The sequence below is a fragment of the Triturus cristatus genome, chromosome 4_2 (genome assembly GCF_964204655.1).
Source record: "Triturus cristatus chromosome 4_2, aTriCri1.1, whole genome shotgun sequence".
Taxonomy (NCBI): domain Eukaryota; kingdom Metazoa; phylum Chordata; class Amphibia; order Caudata; family Salamandridae; genus Triturus; species Triturus cristatus.
The window spans coordinates 64,716,564-64,736,746 of record NC_140586.1 but is presented as its reverse complement, the minus strand read 5'-3'; the positions used below and the strand labels follow the sequence as shown (position 1 = coordinate 64,736,746).

General features: G+C 46.9%; 1 protein-coding gene across 2 annotated transcripts in view; it reads right to left on the bottom strand.

Moving 5' to 3' along the window:
- Positions 1 to 20,183, bottom strand: part of LOC146832982 (complement C3-like) — a 1,287,425-nt gene that overhangs the window by 905,740 nt on the left and 361,502 nt on the right. For both annotated transcript variants that reach the window (XM_085600525.1, XM_085600526.1), the window contains exons 15-16: positions 5,247 to 5,376; positions 4,971 to 5,048 (exon numbers count right to left, since the gene is read on the bottom strand). In XM_085600525.1, coding sequence (XP_085456651.1) covers positions 4,971 to 5,048; positions 5,247 to 5,376 — 208 coding nt within the window. The remainder of the gene's footprint in view (positions 1 to 4,970; positions 5,049 to 5,246; positions 5,377 to 20,183) is intronic.

Here is a 20,183-nt window from a genome sequence, read left to right as displayed (position 1 = left end):
ATTCATTGTTTTGGGCATATAGATATAACATTAAAAAACATACTAGAGATAGAGAAAACATATATACAGGAGAAGTCAAGACAAGTAATAGAGGTTATACATGGCGTCTGCCAAAGAGCTTTTCTGATCACGGCACAGGCTAGAAAAGAGCCAGTCCTCTCCCCCTCAAGTCCGCAAACCCATCTACACTGACTACCAAGCATTCATGAAATGTTCGGGGTGTTTCTGCTCTAAACAGAGGTGCTTTTAATCAAACTCTTTTGCGTTTATGAGTTGTTAATATTGACACTCTTTTCATTAGAGTTTCCTCAATCTTATAAACTTGTTTGTCCTTTAATGGAATTCTTACCAAAAGTTATTTGCCGTGGTCTATTTTTTTCCTTCGTAGACCTTTATCAGTGCTGCCAAGGAGTCAATTTATGCATCAGTCCCACTAGGCTGGCACTGCAGGTTAAACTGGGTTATGCACTACCACTGTGCATTAAACTAGACATGGCCTCAGACTAGAAGGTTAAACTATGTTTGTCACCAGGTAGGCCCAGATGTGCATCCCATGCTCAGTGTGCATCGGTCCTCAATGAGGAGGCCCAAAAAGGCTGAACCAGGCTTGGGTTTGCTTGTGTTCCTCTTTATGGGGCACCTGGTCTGGTGGTATGTGCTAGATGGATCCCGCTGGAGCAGGACCATGGATAATTTCCATATGGCTCTTCTTTGTCAGGAATGCTATAATGGGCAAAGAACAATGGACCTGAATGCAGTCCCAGTAGTTGCCAGTGGTTGCGATTAATTCAAGAATTCACCCCAACACTGGTTTTTAGTTTTCTACATCAATGACAGGTGACACTCACTATGAGCTACTACCGGAAGGGAAGACAGGTTATAGGTGGTTGCTGTGGGTTATACTGGATTTGGCTGTCACTGCCAGGCTATACTCAGTAAAGGCTATTGCTCAAGGATTGACTGGCCACTTGCAGTGTAGGGAAGTGGACTAATATGTGGGGATGTTTTGAGTCCTCACCATGTAATAATGCCAGAATCTTTATCAGGGCTAGTGAGTAGTGTCTGAAATACATTTGATCAGTCCTGGGTAACTGTGTCACATAGCAGCCAGGCTTCGTTAAAGAAACAAGTGGACAGTATTTAGAGGTACCACAACACAAACTAAATCTGACATTTATAAAAATGGATAGTATATGTAACTTTGAATAGACACCAAAAACAAATCTACCAGAGGGAAACATAGATTTTATTTTTTCAAAGAAACAATGCATCACTGCTTTTTCACTCAAGGCAATATTGTAATTGACTGCACCAGAGCTTTATGGTTATCCACGACGAGCAAATTGAAAACAGCTATCTAGGCACGTTTGGGCAGGCCAATTGAGATAGGTGGCCAGTCACAGGGACCAAATAGATTTGAAGAAACAGTTACCTGTCACTCTCAGCAGTCTCCAGTCCTTTCCTGAATCCTTATGTTGGACCACTATTGAAATCAATGGCAGTGGTCCTGATGCTAGGTATACAGGCTGTTAAATGATGCTGTTGGTGTTGGTGATGGAGTGTTGAGCGTTGAGTCTTCCTTGAGTCCTTCTTTTGTCCTCGAACTTGGTTGATTGCTTTTCACCCAAGGGCATGCTCTCCCATGATGCTCGGGTGAAGTCCCACACAGGTCCAGTAGTACCTAGTTAACTGGTCTCTGGTTTCTGGTTTCTAGCACTACCAACGGGCTCCATTGAAAACCAAAATCTTCCATGAGTATTGGCACTTGAGTAGATGCTAACAGCCCCCAAGGGTCCAGCAAACTCAGGGGTCAGGAATTGGTCTCCCAGGCTGCACTTTAGCAGCCAGTGGCGGTCAGGAATTCCTGTATACTGGGCTTTCCAGAAGTCAGACTTCTCAGCTTTTGTGGCCCTTATGCTTAACTTGCAGTCAACACACTGTCTCTTGGAGTTACCTTTTTATTCCTAGCATAATGGAGGGTGTTTCCACTCTTGCGGGACAGCAGGCCTCTCTTTGTCAATCCTCAGGTGCAGCAGGTGCATGCCAGTCTTTGGTGCAGCCTCTTTTTGCTGGGTCTAGAGGACAGCAGGACAGTCCTTCTTCCGTATTCCTTCAAGGGCAAATAGCAATCACAGGTCTGGTTACCAGTTGTGCCCCTTTTATGCCAGTTATGAGCTTTTGAGATGGTGACTAACTAGAGACAGGCTATCAGTTTCCACTGACTATCCACTCAGTTGGTGACAACATCCTGGGAAGTGTGACATCTAGCTATCCCAGAGTGCACTATTCTGTCCACTCTCAAAAATGGTGTCCAGACTTCTTTCCTAGTGTGTAGTGATCCCTATCCCATCCCATAGGTGTTGCTGCCTGGGGGATACACTCCTCTTGGAAAGGGAGGTTTTCCCTCCCTTCTTAGGATGCCAGCCTCTCTCCATAAGCAAAGGGTGATCCCTGCACTAGTGTGACTCTTGTTTGCCCTTCAAAGATGGATTGCCCTTTGAAGCTCGCCACCTGAACTTATACCCATTGTGGCCATCCTGGCAGAAGGAGGTCACGCCTCCTCCCCTGCAGGTCCTTTGGCCCCCTTCCTGAAAGTCATTTACACTTCTCCCCGGAAAGGCAGCAGGCTGCCCTGGAGACAGCAGGTGTTTGCAACAGAAAACAACTCCTGGAAAACCTGAGCAAGGAAGTGTCAACTTTCTAAAGTTGTCTTTTGTAAAATAGTTACATTAATTCCGACTTGGCCAGCAAGTGGGTTTAATGCGACTATTCTTTTGATATCTTGAAAGTATCAAATTTGGTAGTCTCATTCAGAAGTTAGTACTGCTGAGTTGTCAGTATGTAACTTCATAGTAGCCAATGGGGCTACTAGGCTAGCCACAGTAAAAATGACAATGTGCTGTTTTTACTGTCAGGACATGCAAAATATAAAAACTCATGTCCTTTTTTTTATGTTATGAACGCTGCTGTTAGGATTCTATAGACTTACATGAGGGGTGACTTATGAACATTACAAACAAAAATTGGGACTTAACCATCGGTTGGAATGGCAAAGTTGACTTAGCAGTATACAAACCACTGGGCCAGTCTGATTTGGAAACCTGGGGTGTTGTTTTAATCTCACTCTTGTGGTGGCACAACAAGCGCTTCAGTCCATGGGTGAAGTAGTACCATAAACAAGCGACTTATTAATAAGTTGACTTAAGCCAATTAGCTGTCACTCATTTGTACATATACTTTTTGAGGGTTAGAGCACTGGCACTAGGGCCTGGTTAGCAGGTCCTTATGTACTTTTAGAGTCAAAAACCACTAGCATCAATCCAAATGTTTGGAGTGATCATACAAAAAGGGAATTTCCTCACAGGCAGTCACTAGCAGCTTAGTCTGGGTATGATCGAGCACTGGCAACTTAAACCAGACTGTCATTGTCATATTACACTCAGGATAGACTGTCACTCGTCCGTTAGACCGGGTGTGGGATATGATAGCAGGTTAAGAGTAGGAGAAGGGGTAGTACCTCATAGATTGTATTGCCCTGAAACTTCTTATACTTTGGCTGAAACTCCTTACATTTAAACATTTCCGAGGTTGAAATATCCCTTATATTCTTAACAATATTGAAATAAACAATTGTATAAACTACTGTATATCACTAATTACTGGAGAGATACCTTATGTGAACAAAGCCTAAATGCATTTTCCATTGCATCCCTACCTTCCCCTTTACTTATCATGGCAGGTTAGACAGCATGTGAGATGTCACTACAGGTTGACATAGTTTTGGGCACTCACCAATAGATTACGCTTGTTATCAACCCACGCTGGCAGCTTCCACAAGGTATGTATTTCTACTTACCCATTAGACTGAGTATGGGATATCTCTGGCAAACTCTGAAATGTTTGGGTTATCAATGCAGGTTAAAAAAGTAGTTGGGCTTACTCCATGCTAATGTTGAAGGTGTGCAGCCATTGCAAGTTGGTCTGGGATTGGCTTTCACTAGCTAGTTGGACCAGTGATGGGTGGTCACTGCAGGTTAAACTAGCCAGCAGCTAGTATGGCATAGACTAGGAATGTACTGTCACTAGCAACTTAGCTCGATACAAGCTACTGGCAGGTTAGACCAGTGGCCAGTATGGCAGGTTTGACTGGCCAATTACCAGTAAGGCCAGTTACAGGAATGTTAACCTCGAGCACAAGAAATTATTAGGGGTGGGAGGAATTTTTTTCCCATTAGAATCCAGAAAATGCAAGCTTGCGAGCATGATTTTGCATCCCCTAGTGCGATTTTTCTGATGTGGGCGGTTGCGAGCAGTTGTGGTCGGAGGGCTGCCTCTCGAGTAGAATTGGTGCTGCTCAAGTAGATTGTCTACCCGAGTGGCAGCAAAAACAACTGAAATGGTCGCATGCTATTGCACAATGCCTTTCACGCGGATTTTTCAGTGCTGCTCACGCTACCGTGCTAAATAGCAGCACAAGCTGAATATTTTCCACCCATTGGCAGATTTCCATGAAATCTTGCTGAGTTTTTAGGTCAGTCTGAGAATTTTGCAGAGTGAAACGCGGTAAGTTCCGCCCACCCTGTGTACAGCTGCTCAGTGGCAGCTTAGATTATTTAAAGGTCGTCACTGGCGGATGATGGGCATGGGCTGTCATTGGATTCTTTTCAGGCCAGACTTGGGCTTTTAGTGACAGGTTAAAATACATATGGTGTGCCCATGGCAAATTAGTCTGGAGACGTGCAGCAACCAGCAGATTAAAGTGGCCTGGGTATGGATGGTTGAAAGTTCTGGAAATATAAGGGTGCTGATGGTACATGTAAATGGCCGGCCACCAGAAAATTCTAAACCTAGAAGTAGTAGAAGCATTCTTAAAATTTGTATATCATGGACACAAAGCTTTGCAAACATTCATTGAGCGATTTATATGGCTCTCAATCAATCACACTAAATTTTTCAAAAGCGAAACCAACCTTTGGCTGCTTTGTCACCTATCAGCTGAAGAGAGCGACGCCGACGGTTTCCTGTCTGAACCTGAGGGCATGTGAGTTCTGTAGGAAGAGAAAAAATGAGAGCATTGAGTATGTGCTCACCAAATCAGTTTATTTTTTGCATTAAAGCGGTCTCCAAGCAGTGAATAATTTTTATGGGGTATTAGTGTTGGTAGTGCTCTTGTTGAAGTCTATATGTTGATCTTTTTACATAAGAAGGTAGATTTCTTTTGTTGTTCGATCAGAGGAATTAGATACCTGATCGGTGTGGAGTAGAGGTCTTAAAACTTGTTTCAAGAGCCAGTCCAGCATCATAAAAGACCCCCACATTGTTGGCACCGCCTCCAGGGGTGCATCCAATGTCATTCTTTTCCACAAAGTCCCACACCTGGACAAGCCAATAGAAAAAGTATTAATTAGTCAAAACATTGTTCTTTTTATTTCTACCAAAGATGAAATGCACTTTCTTGAGTCAAACTGTTGGTTCTATCACAGAGAGTGGAATTTATGTGAAAAAACGTTTGGTTAGACTCAAAGTCCTCTCTGGCTTCGGGGTCTTCATCAAGTCTACGAATGCTTGAATACCAAAGCAACCTTCGTAGTCTGGCATGCCTTTCCACAAAGACCTTTCTTTACGTGTTAGACCTGTCAGCCCTTTGGGTGGTCCCTCCTCATCATTATTTATTTTGTCCCACTTTTGCCTCAAACCCTGTTAGTATTTTTCCTTTTTGGGAACCACCAGACTTTTTAGTATTGATGCAGATTCAGGGAGCCATTTTATCTACCCCTGGAACTTCTGTCTGAGGGCCTGGAGCACAAAATGGAGGCCACCTGTGACATCATCAGAACCCACTGGAACCTACTAGAACCTTCTGCAACATTCTGGAACCCTGTGACAGTTGGAGGCGGTTTAGAATGTTGGGAAGCTAAGTTAGAGTTGGCATTTGGAAGGCAGCAGTTGGCACCTGACTGGTGAAGAGAGAGAAGCACAGAACTGAAGGAGGAAGGAGTGAGGCAGCAGGGGTGGAAACTTGTGCCTGGAGTGGGGTCCAGAAACCCACCCTTGATACTAGTCCCTGTTGACTGAGCCCAGCCTGGAGCCCTGTGTGGGAGAAAGCAAGAAAAACCATCTTAAGGACCTGGACAGCCGGAACAGGCCTTAAAAGTAAAGAACAGCAAGTTCCTGACCTGGTTACTGGTAACTACCTGAAGTCCGACGTCGAGAAGCCTGGAGACCTGGAGCCCGAGGTGGAGAAGCGGCGCTGACTGGAAAGCAGACGTCGTGCCCGGAGCCGCCAGAGGTCGAGAGAGGGCGCCGACGGAGGTCGTGGAGAGTACCAGAGGTCGAGGAGGAAGTCACCCGAGGTCGAGTGAGCGGCGTCGACGGGGGAGTGAAGTCCGCCCTCCGGAGTCGCCGGAGACCGAGGTGAAGCGTGCCGGAGGTCGGGAGTGGAGATCGCACTCCGGAGTCGCCGGAACCTGAAGAGAAGTGTGCCTGAGGTCGGGAGTGGAGGTCGCACTCCGGAGTCGCCGGAACCTGAGGAGAATCGTGCCGGAGGTCGGGAGTGGAGATCGCACTCCGGAGCCGCCGGAAGTCGACATCGAGCCAAGGCCGCCCGACGTCATCGAACCGGAGCCGCCCGAAGTCGACATCGAGCCAAGACTGCCCGACGTCATTGAACCGGAGCCGACATCGAACCGAGGCCGCCGACATCGAACCGGAACTGCATCCCGGCGTCGACAAGAACTGTCATCGAGCCGAGGCCGCCGACATCGAACCGGAACCGCCTCAAGGCGTCGACACGACCCCAGCGGCGTCGGAACTTCATAAAAAGGGCAGTAAGTGCAATAGAGGGCGCCTAAGGCCCTGTGAAGCCCTAAGAGACCATCCTAGGGGCTAGAGAGGTGCTGGAACCAGCTTGATTGTGCCAGGGGTGGGCTGAGACTGATACAGTGACCTGTGTGAGGGGTTGTGTAGTTTGGGAGAGCCAGATTCCTAGATTACCCTTGATCTACCTCAGTTTTAGCCTCAGCCTTACCCAAGCTAGGTGAGACACCCTCAGGCCATCCACCTAACCACAAGCTGTGACTGGGCCAAATCAGCCCATAGTATTTTAAATGTGATCTGATTTTACAAATGTCATTGTTGGCTGATGTTATTTATTGAGGGTACTGTATTTATTGTATTTATCTAAGTTATTCCTGTAATGTATTTATTGTCCTGAGCTAACTTATTCCTGCACAGTATTTATTCCCTCACAGTATTTATTTGACCTGATCCTATTTATTGCACCTGTAAAGTGTTATTATTTATTTGACCTGCACTTTTTAAGGAAAAGCCTTGTGTACTGTGATTGTATTATTATTTATTTAATCAGCAACTAAGAGAAAAGAAGATAAAGAGATATATTTTCAGTATAATTTTTAAGGTGTAGTGTCGTTTTTGGAACGGATGAACGCATGGTTATTGTGAGGGTGTGTCGTATGCTTAACACGGTGCCTTCCTTACCGCTCGAGCCAAGCTACCACAGCGTGTCTGGGAGAACACCACCACCCTTCCGGTGTGGGAGTGTGTTTTTTCCAACATAATTGGTGTTCAGCGGTGGGACTGAGCTGTGCCTACGTACACTCGACAATAACTGTGGGTAGTCCATAGGCCTACACCGGGAGTTTTCTCAAAGCGGCCTTCCTAATTGTGAGTTTTTGTTTTTCCAAATTGTTCTGCTTGGGTTTTCGGATCAGATAGAACTCGCTCATCAGAGCCTCACTAACCCAGCCAGAACGTTACCCCCTCCCCGTCCCTAGGGCCTATTTACAAGTCGCTAACCACATATACTTACCACCTAAGGACAGGAAATTCCTACTCATACATACCAAGACCTCTTATAATCGGCGGCCTCGCGATCCCATACGGATCCAGACCTCTCTGCCCATACGGCAGTCTCAGCACAAGTGGCGGCCTCGCGATCTCATACGAATCCAGACCTCTCTGCCCATACGACAGTCTCAGCACAAATGGCGGCCTCGCGATCCCATACGAATCCAGACCTCTCTACCCAGACGGCAGTCTCAGCACAAATGGCGGCCTCGCGATCCCATACGAATCCAGACCTCTCTGCCCATACGACAGTCTCAGCACAAATGGCGGCCTCGCGATCCCATACGAATCCAGACCTCTCTACCCAGACGGCAGTCTCAGCACAAGTGGCGGCCTTGCGATCCCATACGAATCCAGACCTCTCTGCCCATACGACAGTCTCAGCACAAATGGCGGCCTCGCGATCCCATACGAATCCAGACCTCTCTACCCAGACGGCAGTCTCAGCACAAATGGCGGCCTCGCGATCCCATACGAATCCAGACCTCTCTACCCAGACGGCAGTCTCAGCACAATCGGCGGCCTCGCGATCCCATACGAATCCAGACCTCTCTACCCAGACGGCAGTCTCAGCACAAGTGGCGGCCTCGCGATCCCATACGGATCCAGACCTCTCTGCCCATACGACAGTATCAGCACAATCGGCGGCCTCGCGATCCCATACGAATCCAGACCTCTCTACCCAGACGGCAGTCTCAGCACAAGTTCATCCTATGATCACCATAACATACAACAAGGGAATCAGTCTCACTATTCATCAGATCACACAAGGACTGCCAGTTCGAGCATAGCCTGTTCTCCGGTTCGAGGGGCTCCTCTCTCCCTTATTCAGTTACCACTTACCTGATCAGGGTTAACATCTGTTCATGTAGCCGCAGCTGACTAGAAAAATAGGCTACCCTCTCATACAAGAACACGCAGCACATGTTGGTTCACTACAAACTGGGTACTTTATTACTCATTACATACGCAATCACATAACATTACAATATAACACATAACCTGCAAAGAAAAGTGAAAGATTAAGTTGTACACTCTAGTAAGAAAGGGTCGACATCACCTTAGTAGTATGTAGCCTGCACTCAGTGGTCATCTAGGTTCCCTTCTCGTCTGTGCCTCGGCTCGCCTGGAAGTCACACCTCCGCAGTCACGGATCTGTTCCCTTCACCCTTCTCCGAGTCACTGGGACCTCTTCCTTATCGGCTACTCTCTCCTCTCTGGCTATTCTGGAGAGTATCTGTCTCTCGGTTTTTCTCCGCCTTCAAGATGGCGTCTGTCTTCCCTGGAATAAGTAGTAGCTTTACTGCTAACGGCTAGATGCCGCCTACGGACTGAACATGTAACTGCCTCAGACTTTCACTAATATAGAGGTGCGTTTCCTCATGGAAAATTCCGGCCCGTAACCTGCCGCCCACCAAATTCTTGTACCTCCCCGTACCAAGGACACTTTCCCAGCCGGCCGGCCTGATGTAGTGTCTTCGGCATGAAGAAAAATACAATCCTTCGATAAGGGCCGGCCTGAACCGGTTCTCTCCAAGCGAATAACACCTCATAACTAAAACATTACATTTGACCTAGAAGCATCCCAAGCTGCCGGAGCAGAAAGAAAGATGGAGTCTCTCCCGTTTGAGGCCTACCAGGCCTGAATTCAGCACGGCTCCATGAAATACCCTCACTGCAGGACAGGTTATCCCTAATACTAACGAATCTATCCCCTAGGCTATGTGTGCAAGCCCTGATCTATGGGGAAGAGCACAGGATCATATCGAAGTGCCTAGTAAATAGGCTCCATTCACTACTCTAACCCTTAGACTTGAATGGTAAGAGACTGAAGTCACATTCAATCACCTCTCAACACAAGAAGGCCGGGAAAATCGAGCAGAACATTTCACCCTTGACTTCAGTCTATTATACATTCATTAAACAGAACTAACATCTGTGGAAGAATAATATGAAACCAAACTAACTGATCTATGTCTAGTACCAGGTGTGCAGAATTGAAGTAGTGAAGGAATACACTGAATAAAGCAACAGATAGAAATCAAAATGCCGATAGTAACCAGAATACCTCCTACTATCTGACGTAACATATGCAAATCAGGTAACCAATTAAAGAGCCAGTCAAACCAGCCCTGGTCAATGTGTTTTCTAACTTCTTCTGTCAAGTCATGTAGTTTATCAATGTGAGCTTGAATGGATTTTGTATGATCAGACAAGTTAAAACAACAAAGACCCACAAAATCAGAACAATCGTGTCCATGTTTAAGCAAAAGATAATCAATGGCCGCTCGATTTTGCAAGATAGCTCTACGTTCACCCTGGGCGTCTAATAGCATGTCAGACAGGACTGTAGAAGTATGATTAATGGATTTTACCATCCAGCAGGCCATTTTCCCAATAGATTTGGCATTATAAACTGCCAAAGCAGGAACACCAATAATTGAAATAGCCAGGCTAAGGTATTCAGACTTGGAATATAAATGCAAAGATGAGTCACAATCCTCCTGTAACCTCACTGTATCTCGAATCACACGAGAGTTGGCATTCGGATGTGATGAAAACATTAACAAGCTCAGTCTAGTAATGGCACAAGGGCCTCCAGAAATATTTGCGGGGATATATGGCCAGGAAGTATTACCACATGAGAAAAGCCATCCGGCAGGTAGTAACATCGTGCGATAATGACTGGGGGTAACTACCAAACTCTTGCAAGTCATGTTATTCTGAACAGAAGCACATGCTTTCGGTGTCCTTTGAAAGCACAAAGTTCGTTCATGAGCGGTGAATGAAGTGGCACCTTTCAATCTTAAACGCATACATTCAGAAATCGCACTAGGATCACAAGTAAGGAAAAAACACAAATCACCCTGTGTGATATTATAGGTAACTATTTGGGACTGGATGGGGGGTATCGGGTCTGACAGTACAGTACACAAGGGGCAATACTCATGGGTAGCAAAATCGCCCAGAAGAACATTGGGGCGAGCATTCGATATATTGAAAATATGAGTCAAAGTCTCCAATGAAGCAGGGACAGCAACTAAACAAGTCGCCAGAATGTCAGTCACCGATCTCATCGGTGTCAAGCAGAAATGAGGGGCTTTAGTCACCCGTTTTGCTAACATAGTCCAAAAGTTCGATGACAAATCCCACGCAGCGAAGGAACGCGACACTCGGGTTCTCAACTCAACCCGGGTTGATGGGATCCCTCCTCTCTCGTCGTACCAGCCCAAAAGGAGTCCAACGCCGACACATCCTGCAGCAACAGTCCAAAGAATGATCTGAAAGAGAATCAAATACAGGCATTATTCATTCTCGTAAGTAACATTTGTCAGCCGGGACTGCTTCCCAGCTATCTTTCCCTGGTCTCATAACTAAAATGGTGTTGTCTTGACCGGTTGCAATGACCTCTGCTTGTTCAGGGGGATTCTTAGGCGACTGCACCCAAACTCTGGCCCCAGGATTATCTGTGGAGCCAAAACCTTTCTGGCCTCGTACAGTTAGCAACGTTGGGGCAGTGCCTTTTGTGATCTCACCACTGAAAACAGGCATTATTAGTAATTGAGCCACTCGGTCAGTTTGATGTATCAGTAAGTCAACCTCACTGCTATTCAGCAGGAGCACCTTAATCTCTCCCTGATAATCACTGTCAATGATTCCTCCAAGCACCTGAACGCCTTTTACAGCCAGCCCCGATCTAGGGGCGATTAATCCGAAATTCCCAGTTGGTATATGAACACCAACACCAGTTTCAATGATGACTCGATCCTTACTTTTTATAACGGTGTCATCCATGGCATGCAAGTCTAAACCTGCCGACCCCGGGGTCGCTCTACATGGAGCCAAAGCTCCGGGAGTAATTTCCCAGTACATCACAGTCTCTCTGATTTAATTGGGCTTAGCATCAACATTCGGAGGAAACAAACGCATAAGTGGGGATTCAGCATTTAGAAAAGGACGGTTATTCAAAATCAATAGCGCTTGAGGCAAAAAGTCTCGCCAATTCTTATACTTGTCATCTGTTAATTTACGTAACTGATCTTTCAGCAGGCCATTCAACCTCTCCACAAGACCCGAGGCCTGTGGATAATATGGTATATGAAACACCCATTCAATATTGTTTTCCACACAGAATTCTTGTACCAATCTTCCACGAAAATGGGATGCATTATCAGATTGAATTTGGAATGGCACACCATAATACATCATAATCAATTCCAATGTTTTAATAGTATTCAATTGGGTAGCTTGCTTACAGGGAAGGGCCACCAGCAGACCACTGTATGTATCAACAATAGTGCAAACATATTGACAATTCCTACTCATAGGAAGTGGACCGATGTAATCAATCTGCCAAATTTGAGCGGGCAATTTCCCGCGATGTAAATGACCTTTAACAATTTGGGGCACTTTGCGCTGCCTGATATGCTGACAAATGGGACAATGTAGAATAACATTTTTGATTAAATCTAGGGGAATATAAATTCCTCGATCAGCAGCCCACCTGCTAGTGGCTTTCTCTCCAAAGTGTCCTGCTTTCTGGTGGGCCCATTTCGCCAATCCCGCAATATCAGAATCTTGCCTGTCCACCACTGCCTCAGCAATTTTAGATTTCTCATCTGCAATGTTATGAAAGAATTTGTCAAGAGAGTCTATCGGGGTATGAGCATCCACATGGAAGATTGTAACAGTACTCTGTGGGAGCATTTCCCAAATCTCCTGCCATAATTCTTTTCCCCACAGTTCTTTTGAATGCAATTTCCAACTATGGGAATGCCAAGTCGGTAACCAAACTGCCAGTCCATTGGCAGTAGACCAAGAATCGGTGAAAATATGACATGTGCCAGGTAACTCTTGTTTCAGAACTTGATAAACAGCATAGAGTTCAGCAAATTGACTGCTCTTACCCTCACCAGTTGAACTCAGCAATTTTTGTGTGATCGGATTATAGGACACCGCCTTCCAATGCCGTTTCGTCCCTATGAACCTTGCTGAACCATCCGTAAACCAGACATGGTTTCTGTCCTCAGCGGACAAATCATCAAAAGGTCTACCCCACTTAACAGGAGATTCCTGTACTAAAGGTACGGAACATTCACTCTCAGTCTCAGTCGATGGCGCCCGCGCCACCTGCTCATGCAAAGATGCAACTCCTTTTTGTCCCACACGTGCCCTGTCTTGTATATACCATTTCCATTTAATCACACTCGCCTCTTGAGCGTGTCCTATTCGGTGAGTTTTCGGCGAACTCATAACCCACTGCATGATAGGAATTTCAGGTCGCAAAACTATATCATGTCCCAAAGTCAATTGCTCGGTATCCACCAGAGCCCAATAACATGCAAGTAACTGTTTCTCAAAAGGTGTATAACGCTCACCAGCATCAGGTAACTTTTTGGTCCAGAAACCTAACGGTACTCTACTCTTGCCTTGTTTCTGCCACAAACTCCAATTCGCATAAAGACCCTGTACAGACACATTCAAATCCACATCACCATCACGTATAGGCCATAAATCCAGAGCATGCTGAATTGCTTCTTTTGCCAGACTGAACGCATCTTGCTGTGGTTTATCCCATTCAAATGCATTCTTTTTACGCGTGACACGGTACAAAGGGGCCAATATTTGACTCAAATGAGGAATATGCTGGCGCCAAAAACCAAACAAACCAATGAAGCTTTGGGCTTCTTTCCTATTCCTCGGAACTGCAAAATCAAGAATTTTCTGTTTAACCTGAGGGATCACTTCTCGGTGCCCCTCATGCCAATTAATACCTAAAAATTTCACAGCCTGGGACGGACCTTGTAATTTATCCGGGTTGATTTCCCAACCTTTCTCACGCAGGCACTCAATGACTCTGTCCAATTGGGTCTGAACTTCCTCTTGTGTTTCGCCTTGGATCAAAATATCATCAATATAGTGACATATCTGAATTTGTGGATGAACCGGTACCTCAGCCAAATGCTCTGCCACCAGCCGGTGACATATCGTAGGACTATGCACATAGCCCTGGGGAAGACTTCTAAACGTCATCTGACGCCCGTTCCACGTAAAACTGAATTGTTCCTGACACTCAGGGGCAATCGGAATCGAAAAGAAAGCATTAGCAATATCAATGGACGCATACCATGTACCTGGATGTCTTTGGATTCTTTCAATTAGGGTAATAACATCCGGTACTGCAACAGTCAAAGAGGGTGTGTGTCTATTCAATTCTCGATAATCAACAGTCATGCGCCAAGAATTATCACTCTTACGTACCGGCCAAACAGGATTATTCCAAGCAGAAGTAACTGGGGTTATAACTCCTGCATCCACCAACTCCTGAATAGGGGTACTAATCTCTTCATGACCACCTGGAATACGATACTGCTTCTGACAAACCACTTTTGTCGCCTGGGGAACTTTTATGGGGGGCATTCTTAAACGACCAACCCGTACAGGCCTGGACGATATATAATGTTTAGTTCCAAATTGGTAACATCCATCCTCTAAGTGCAAAGTCATTCCTTTCAAAATATCAATTCCAATTATGAATTCTAAAAGTGGCACCACTAATACAGCGTATTCTTTTCTAGGAATTCTACCTATTCTCATTTCAAGTAAAGTTTGAACTGCGGGAGTTTCCTTTCCACCTAATCCGGTAATTGTAAAAGGCTGACCTTTAAACTTCTTTGATTTTCCATGAATGAGAGTGGCCTCCGCTCCTGTATCTACCAATGCTCGGGCCCTTTGGATATTACGATGTCTCCAATAAATATCAATATCTACATAGGGTCTATTATCTCTGTGAGCCCATCTGTGTACTGGAGCTTGACCTATTTCCTAGTCATTTTTACTGCATTCTGTGTACCAGGATAAATCAGGATAAAGATTCTCACGTTTCTTAGGTATCGATACCTCCTGTTCATATCCATCTCCATTACGAAATGGATTCCTGTCCTCTGCATTGTACTGCGGGTTTCGATCGGCCAATCTGTGTCGATCCTCTCTCCTTCTCAACTCAGGGGATTGATCCCTATCATCTCTACGTCTGCTGTTAACATAATCATCTCTCCCCCTTTCTCTTTCCCCCTCTCTCTCCCTGTCTCTCTCACGACGGGGGGACAAATCACGTACATAACGTCGATCATCACGACGATCAGAGCGCCCACGGCGGTCGTCATCACCGCTACCGTCAGAAAAACCACGATCACACTCAGTCGTCCGAACACGCCGGGCACCCTCCTTTTGATCCAAGCCACGTTTGCGAAACATTTCCCACAAACGAGCAGTAGTCTCACCGTCAATGTCCTCCTTCCGCACACCATCGGCCACAAGACCAAAAAATATATCACGTCTAGTAAGTTTATTGTCACCAGGAGTACGAGTGTCAGGCCGGGACTGCCGTTCAGGTTTAAACCACTCACCCAACTCACCGAGTTGGCGTACCGATTCCAGCACCATAGATAACGTGTTACCAGTCTGATTAATCAATAAAGTCATCATGACCTGCTTATAAGCAACAGGGGAAGAACGGATAATACGATTCCGCACAGAAGATGTCAACAAACCATCAAGCAACCTGTCAGCAGTACCCAGAAAAATTGCCGTTTTCATCACCTCCTCTTTGAGTCGTTGTGCAGCGTCGCGCAAAGTATACCACGGTTTGTCATTCACAGGCCAGTCAGACTCAGTAGGATATTTTTGATTACAACCCTCAGTCGCCAATTGAAGCAAAGAAATTTGACCACCACCATTAAAGTTACGAAAATGATCTTGTACAGTAGAATCCGAACTCAAGGAACAAAACTTCAAACAATCGCCAGTATCCAACATAATGCCAGCAGCGCCCAGTTCATAAAGGCGCACCATCCATGTGAGTAAGGTCTCACCAGCTCGCTGCCGAAATCGCTGCAAAATATCACAAATTTCTTGTTGAGTAAAATCCTCCAAAGAGTCTAAAGCAATACCATGCGGAGCATTGGGAGCCTGCTGCAACTTCCGTCGAAAAACTGGATGCACCGAGACCGCGGGACGAGCATCACAAGGAGCTCGATCAGTACACGTAGAGGAACAATCAGTGCAAGAAGTATCGACCCCACTCGAAGGACGAGCGCAATCACGGGGTGCACCATCAGAGGCGCAAGAAGCAGACTTACAACCACGGCCGGAGCGAGGGGACTCGCGCTTGGCAGACTCCTCACCCGAGGAACAAGAATCACTCGAGTTCCAGATATTACCATCCCATTCTTCAGGATTCCAATCTAGTCCGGCTTTCGCCACAACCAGACGCACCTTTCGCGTCGAAACCCGACCACGCCGATTCTTGTATTTATAACGAGCAATTCGCACAGCCGCCCTCTCGGCAATAGTTTGGTAAGTCTCAAGTTTGTCAGCAAGCAACTTATTTTGACACCGCAACAAAGTATGAGCATTCTGAATCTCAACAAAGTTCGCTTCCACATCCTTATGCAATTTCTGTAACTTCAACAACCTCTCATGCAGAATCCTGTACGCAGACAGAACAATCCAACCTCTGCGCCCCAAAACGGGAAGCTCATCACCCTTAGATACCGGCGCCTTCTGTAAACAAGTAATCACATTAGCCGGCTCCGCCAGCTCCAAAAAAGAATTCCAATTCTCACTCAAACCAGTAGAATCAGCCCACTCACGGGCTAAGGCTTCATAAGGTGTTGAATCCCAGCCGGGAATATCAACGGGCAACTTAAAAGTAGATTTCGACTTTCTAGAAAACATCTCGGAAAAGAAAGAAGAAAAAGAAGAAAAAGAAAAGAAAGAAGAAGAAAAACTATACACACAATTATACCACAAATAATATACAAACAAAACCACGCACGCGCCGAAAGCAAACACGATACAACCACAACGCACACAGGTTTCGTAAACGGTTCGTGACGCCAAATGTTCTGCTTGGGTTTTCGGATCAGATAGAACTCGCTCATCAGAGCCTCACTAACCCAGCCAGAACGTTACCCCCTCCCCGTCCCTAGGGCCTATTTACAAGTCGCTAACCACATATACTTACCACCTAAGGACAGGAAATTCCTACTCATACATACCAAGACCTCTTATAATCGGCGGCCTCGCGATCCCATACGGATCCAGACCTCTCTGCCCATACGGCAGTCTCAGCACAAGTGGCGGCCTCGCGATCCCATACGAATCCAGACCTCTCTGCCCATACGACAGTCTCAGCACAAATGGCGGCCTCGCGATCCCATACGAATCCAGACCTCTCTACCCAGACGGCAGTCTCAGCACAAATGGCGGCCTCGCGATCCCATACGAATCCAGACCTCTCTGCCCATACGACAGTCTCAGCACAAATGGCGGCCTCGCGATCCCATACGAATCCAGACCTCTCTACCCAGACGGCAGTCTCAGCACAAGTGGCGGCCTCGCGATCCCATACGAATCCAGACCTCTCTGCCCATACGACAGTCTCAGCACAAATGGCGGCCTCGCGATCCTATACGAATCCAGACCTCTCTACCCAGACGGCAGTCTCAGCACAAATGGCGGCCTCGCAATCCCATACGAATCCAGACCTCTCTACCCAGACGGCAGTCTCAGCACAATCGGCGGCCTCGCGATCCCATACGAATCCAGACCTCTCTACCCAGACGGCAGTCTCAGCACAAGTGGCGGCCTCGCGATCCCATACGGATCCAGACCTCTCTGCCCATACGACAGTATCAGCACAATCGGCGGCCTCGCGATCCCATACGAATCCAGACCTCTCTACCCAGACGGCAGTCTCAGCACAAGTTCATCCTATGATCACCATAACATACAACAAGGGAATCAGTCTCACTATTCATCAGATCACACAAGGACTGCCAGTTCGAGCATAGCCTGTTCTCCGGTTCGAGGGGCTCCTCTCTCCCTTATTCAGTTACCACTTACCTGATCAGGGTTAACATCTGTTCATGTAGCCGCAGCTGACTAGAAAAATAGGCTACCCTCTCATACAAGAACACGCAGCACATGTTGGTTCACTACAAACTGGGTACTTTATTACTCATTACATACGCAATCACATAACATTACAATATAACACATAACCTGCAAAGAAAAGTGAAAGATTAAGTTGTACACTCTAGTAAGAAAGGGTCGACATCACCTTAGTAGTATGTAGCCTGCACTCAGTGGTCATCTAGGTTCCCTTCTCGTCTGTGCCTCGGCTCGCCTGGAAGTCACACCTCCGCAGTCACGGATCTGTTCCCTTCACCCTTCTCCGAGTCACTGGGACCTCTTCCTTATCGGCTACTCTCTCCTCTCTGGCTATTCTGCTAGGAGAGTATCTGTCTCTCGGTTTTTCTCCGCCTTCAAGATGGCGTCTGTCTTCCCTGGAATAAGTAGTAGCTTTACTGCTAACGGCTAGATGCCGCCTACGGACTGAACATGTAACTGCCTCAGACTTTCACTAATATAGAGGTGCGTTTCCTCATGGAAAATACCGGCCCGTAACCTGCCGCCCACCAAATTCTTGTACCTCCCCGTACCAAGGACACTTTCCCAGCCGGACGGCCTGATGTAGTGTCTTCGGCATGAAGAAAAATACAATCCTTCGATAAGGGCCGGCCTGAACCGGTTCTCTCCAAGCCAATAACACCTCATAACTAAAACATTACATTTGACCTAGAAGCATCCCAAGCTGCCGGAGCAGAAAGAAAGATGGAGTCTCTCCCGTTTGAGGCCTACCAGGCCTGAATTCAGCACGGCTCCATGAAATACCCTCACTGCAGGACAGGTTATCCCTAATACTAACAAATCTATCCCCTAGGCTATGTGTGCAAGCCCTGATCTATGGGGAAGAGCACAGGATAATATTGAAGTGCCTAGTAAATAGGCTCCATTCACTACTCTAACCCTTAGACTTGAATGGTAAGAGACTGAAGTCACATTCAATCACCTCTCAACACAAGAAGGCCGGGAAAATCGAGCAGAACACAAATTTACTCTGGTGGTGGGAGGAGGTATTATCAAAGGTACCCCCCTGCATAGCTTCTGTAAAAACCTGTCCTCTGACCTGAGTGGGCAAGATGGAGTTTGTATTGGAGAATTTAGAGATGTACACCGTGGCCCAACTCAGGGAGTTTTGTCAGCGGGAGGGGGTGTATTGTCCCCCAGGAGCAAAGAAGGGTGTACTCCAAACCAGCTTAAGGGCTTGGGGGGAGGCACGCCGAGAAAGCAAGGCTGAGGAGGAGGACAGGGATAGAGAGCCCGACAGTGAGGGAGCTGGTTTGTACCAACCTGAGGTGGGGAACCTGCCAGAGGGGCCCAGGACACTTTCCAGGAAGGGCAGCAGTGCCTCTAGCGGTGGCTTGTCTGAAGTGGAGTTAACGGACCGGAGAGAGAAAAGACAGCTCACATGGGACTTAGCAAGGCTGGAGAAGGAGAAGGAGGAACAGAGGATGGCTCACGAGTTAAGGCTGAAAGAGATAGATCTTCAGATCCTAAGAGTTAGGGCACACCCTGTTCCTAATGGTGGCAGCGAAGAAAGAGAGTTCACCAGGGAACCCAAACCCTACTTGCCAAAGGACATAGTAGCTAGCTATGGGGCGGGTGACGATATCGCCAAGTGGCTAGCGGCCTATGAGGTCTCGTTAAGGGCCCATGGGGTTCCAGAGAGGTACTGGGGAGGGAGATTGTACAAGTACATGCCTCCAGCTGGTAGGGATGCATTATTGGCCCTAGAGCAGGATGAGCAGACCCACTACCCCACCATGAAAGTGGCGCTCACAAGAAAGTTTGGACTAACACCCGAAAAGTATAGACAGAAGTTCCGGGGTAGTCACAAACTGGGCACACAGAATTGGGTGGACTTCCTGGACTATGCAAAGAAGGCACTAGAGGGTTGGATACAGGGCAGTGAAGTGAGGAACTACGAGGGGTTGTGTGATTTAGTACTGAAGGAACACCTGCTCGAAAAATGTTTCCCTGAACTGCGTCAACACCTGGTGGATAGCAAGCTGACCAATCCCCGGAAGCTTGCTGAGGAGGCGGACATTTGGGCTAGTACCCGGGTGTCCACAAGGGGGACTGGAGGGGATACTCAAAAGGCCGGACAGGGCGCCCCCCAGAAGAAAGAGGGAGGGGAAAAGAAAAAGGAGTTCTCCAAAGGCCCCCAAAATAATTTCCAAGGAAAGGGAACAGGATTCACCCCTAGGGCTAACCCACCCAGAAACCCTAATCCTGGCCAGAGTCAGCAGCCAAGGGTTGTCCATTGCTACGAGTGCGGTGGCGTCGGACACTATAAGGGAGATGCGAAGTGCCCGAAAAGACCACCCCCTCCCATTGGAGGAAAGGCC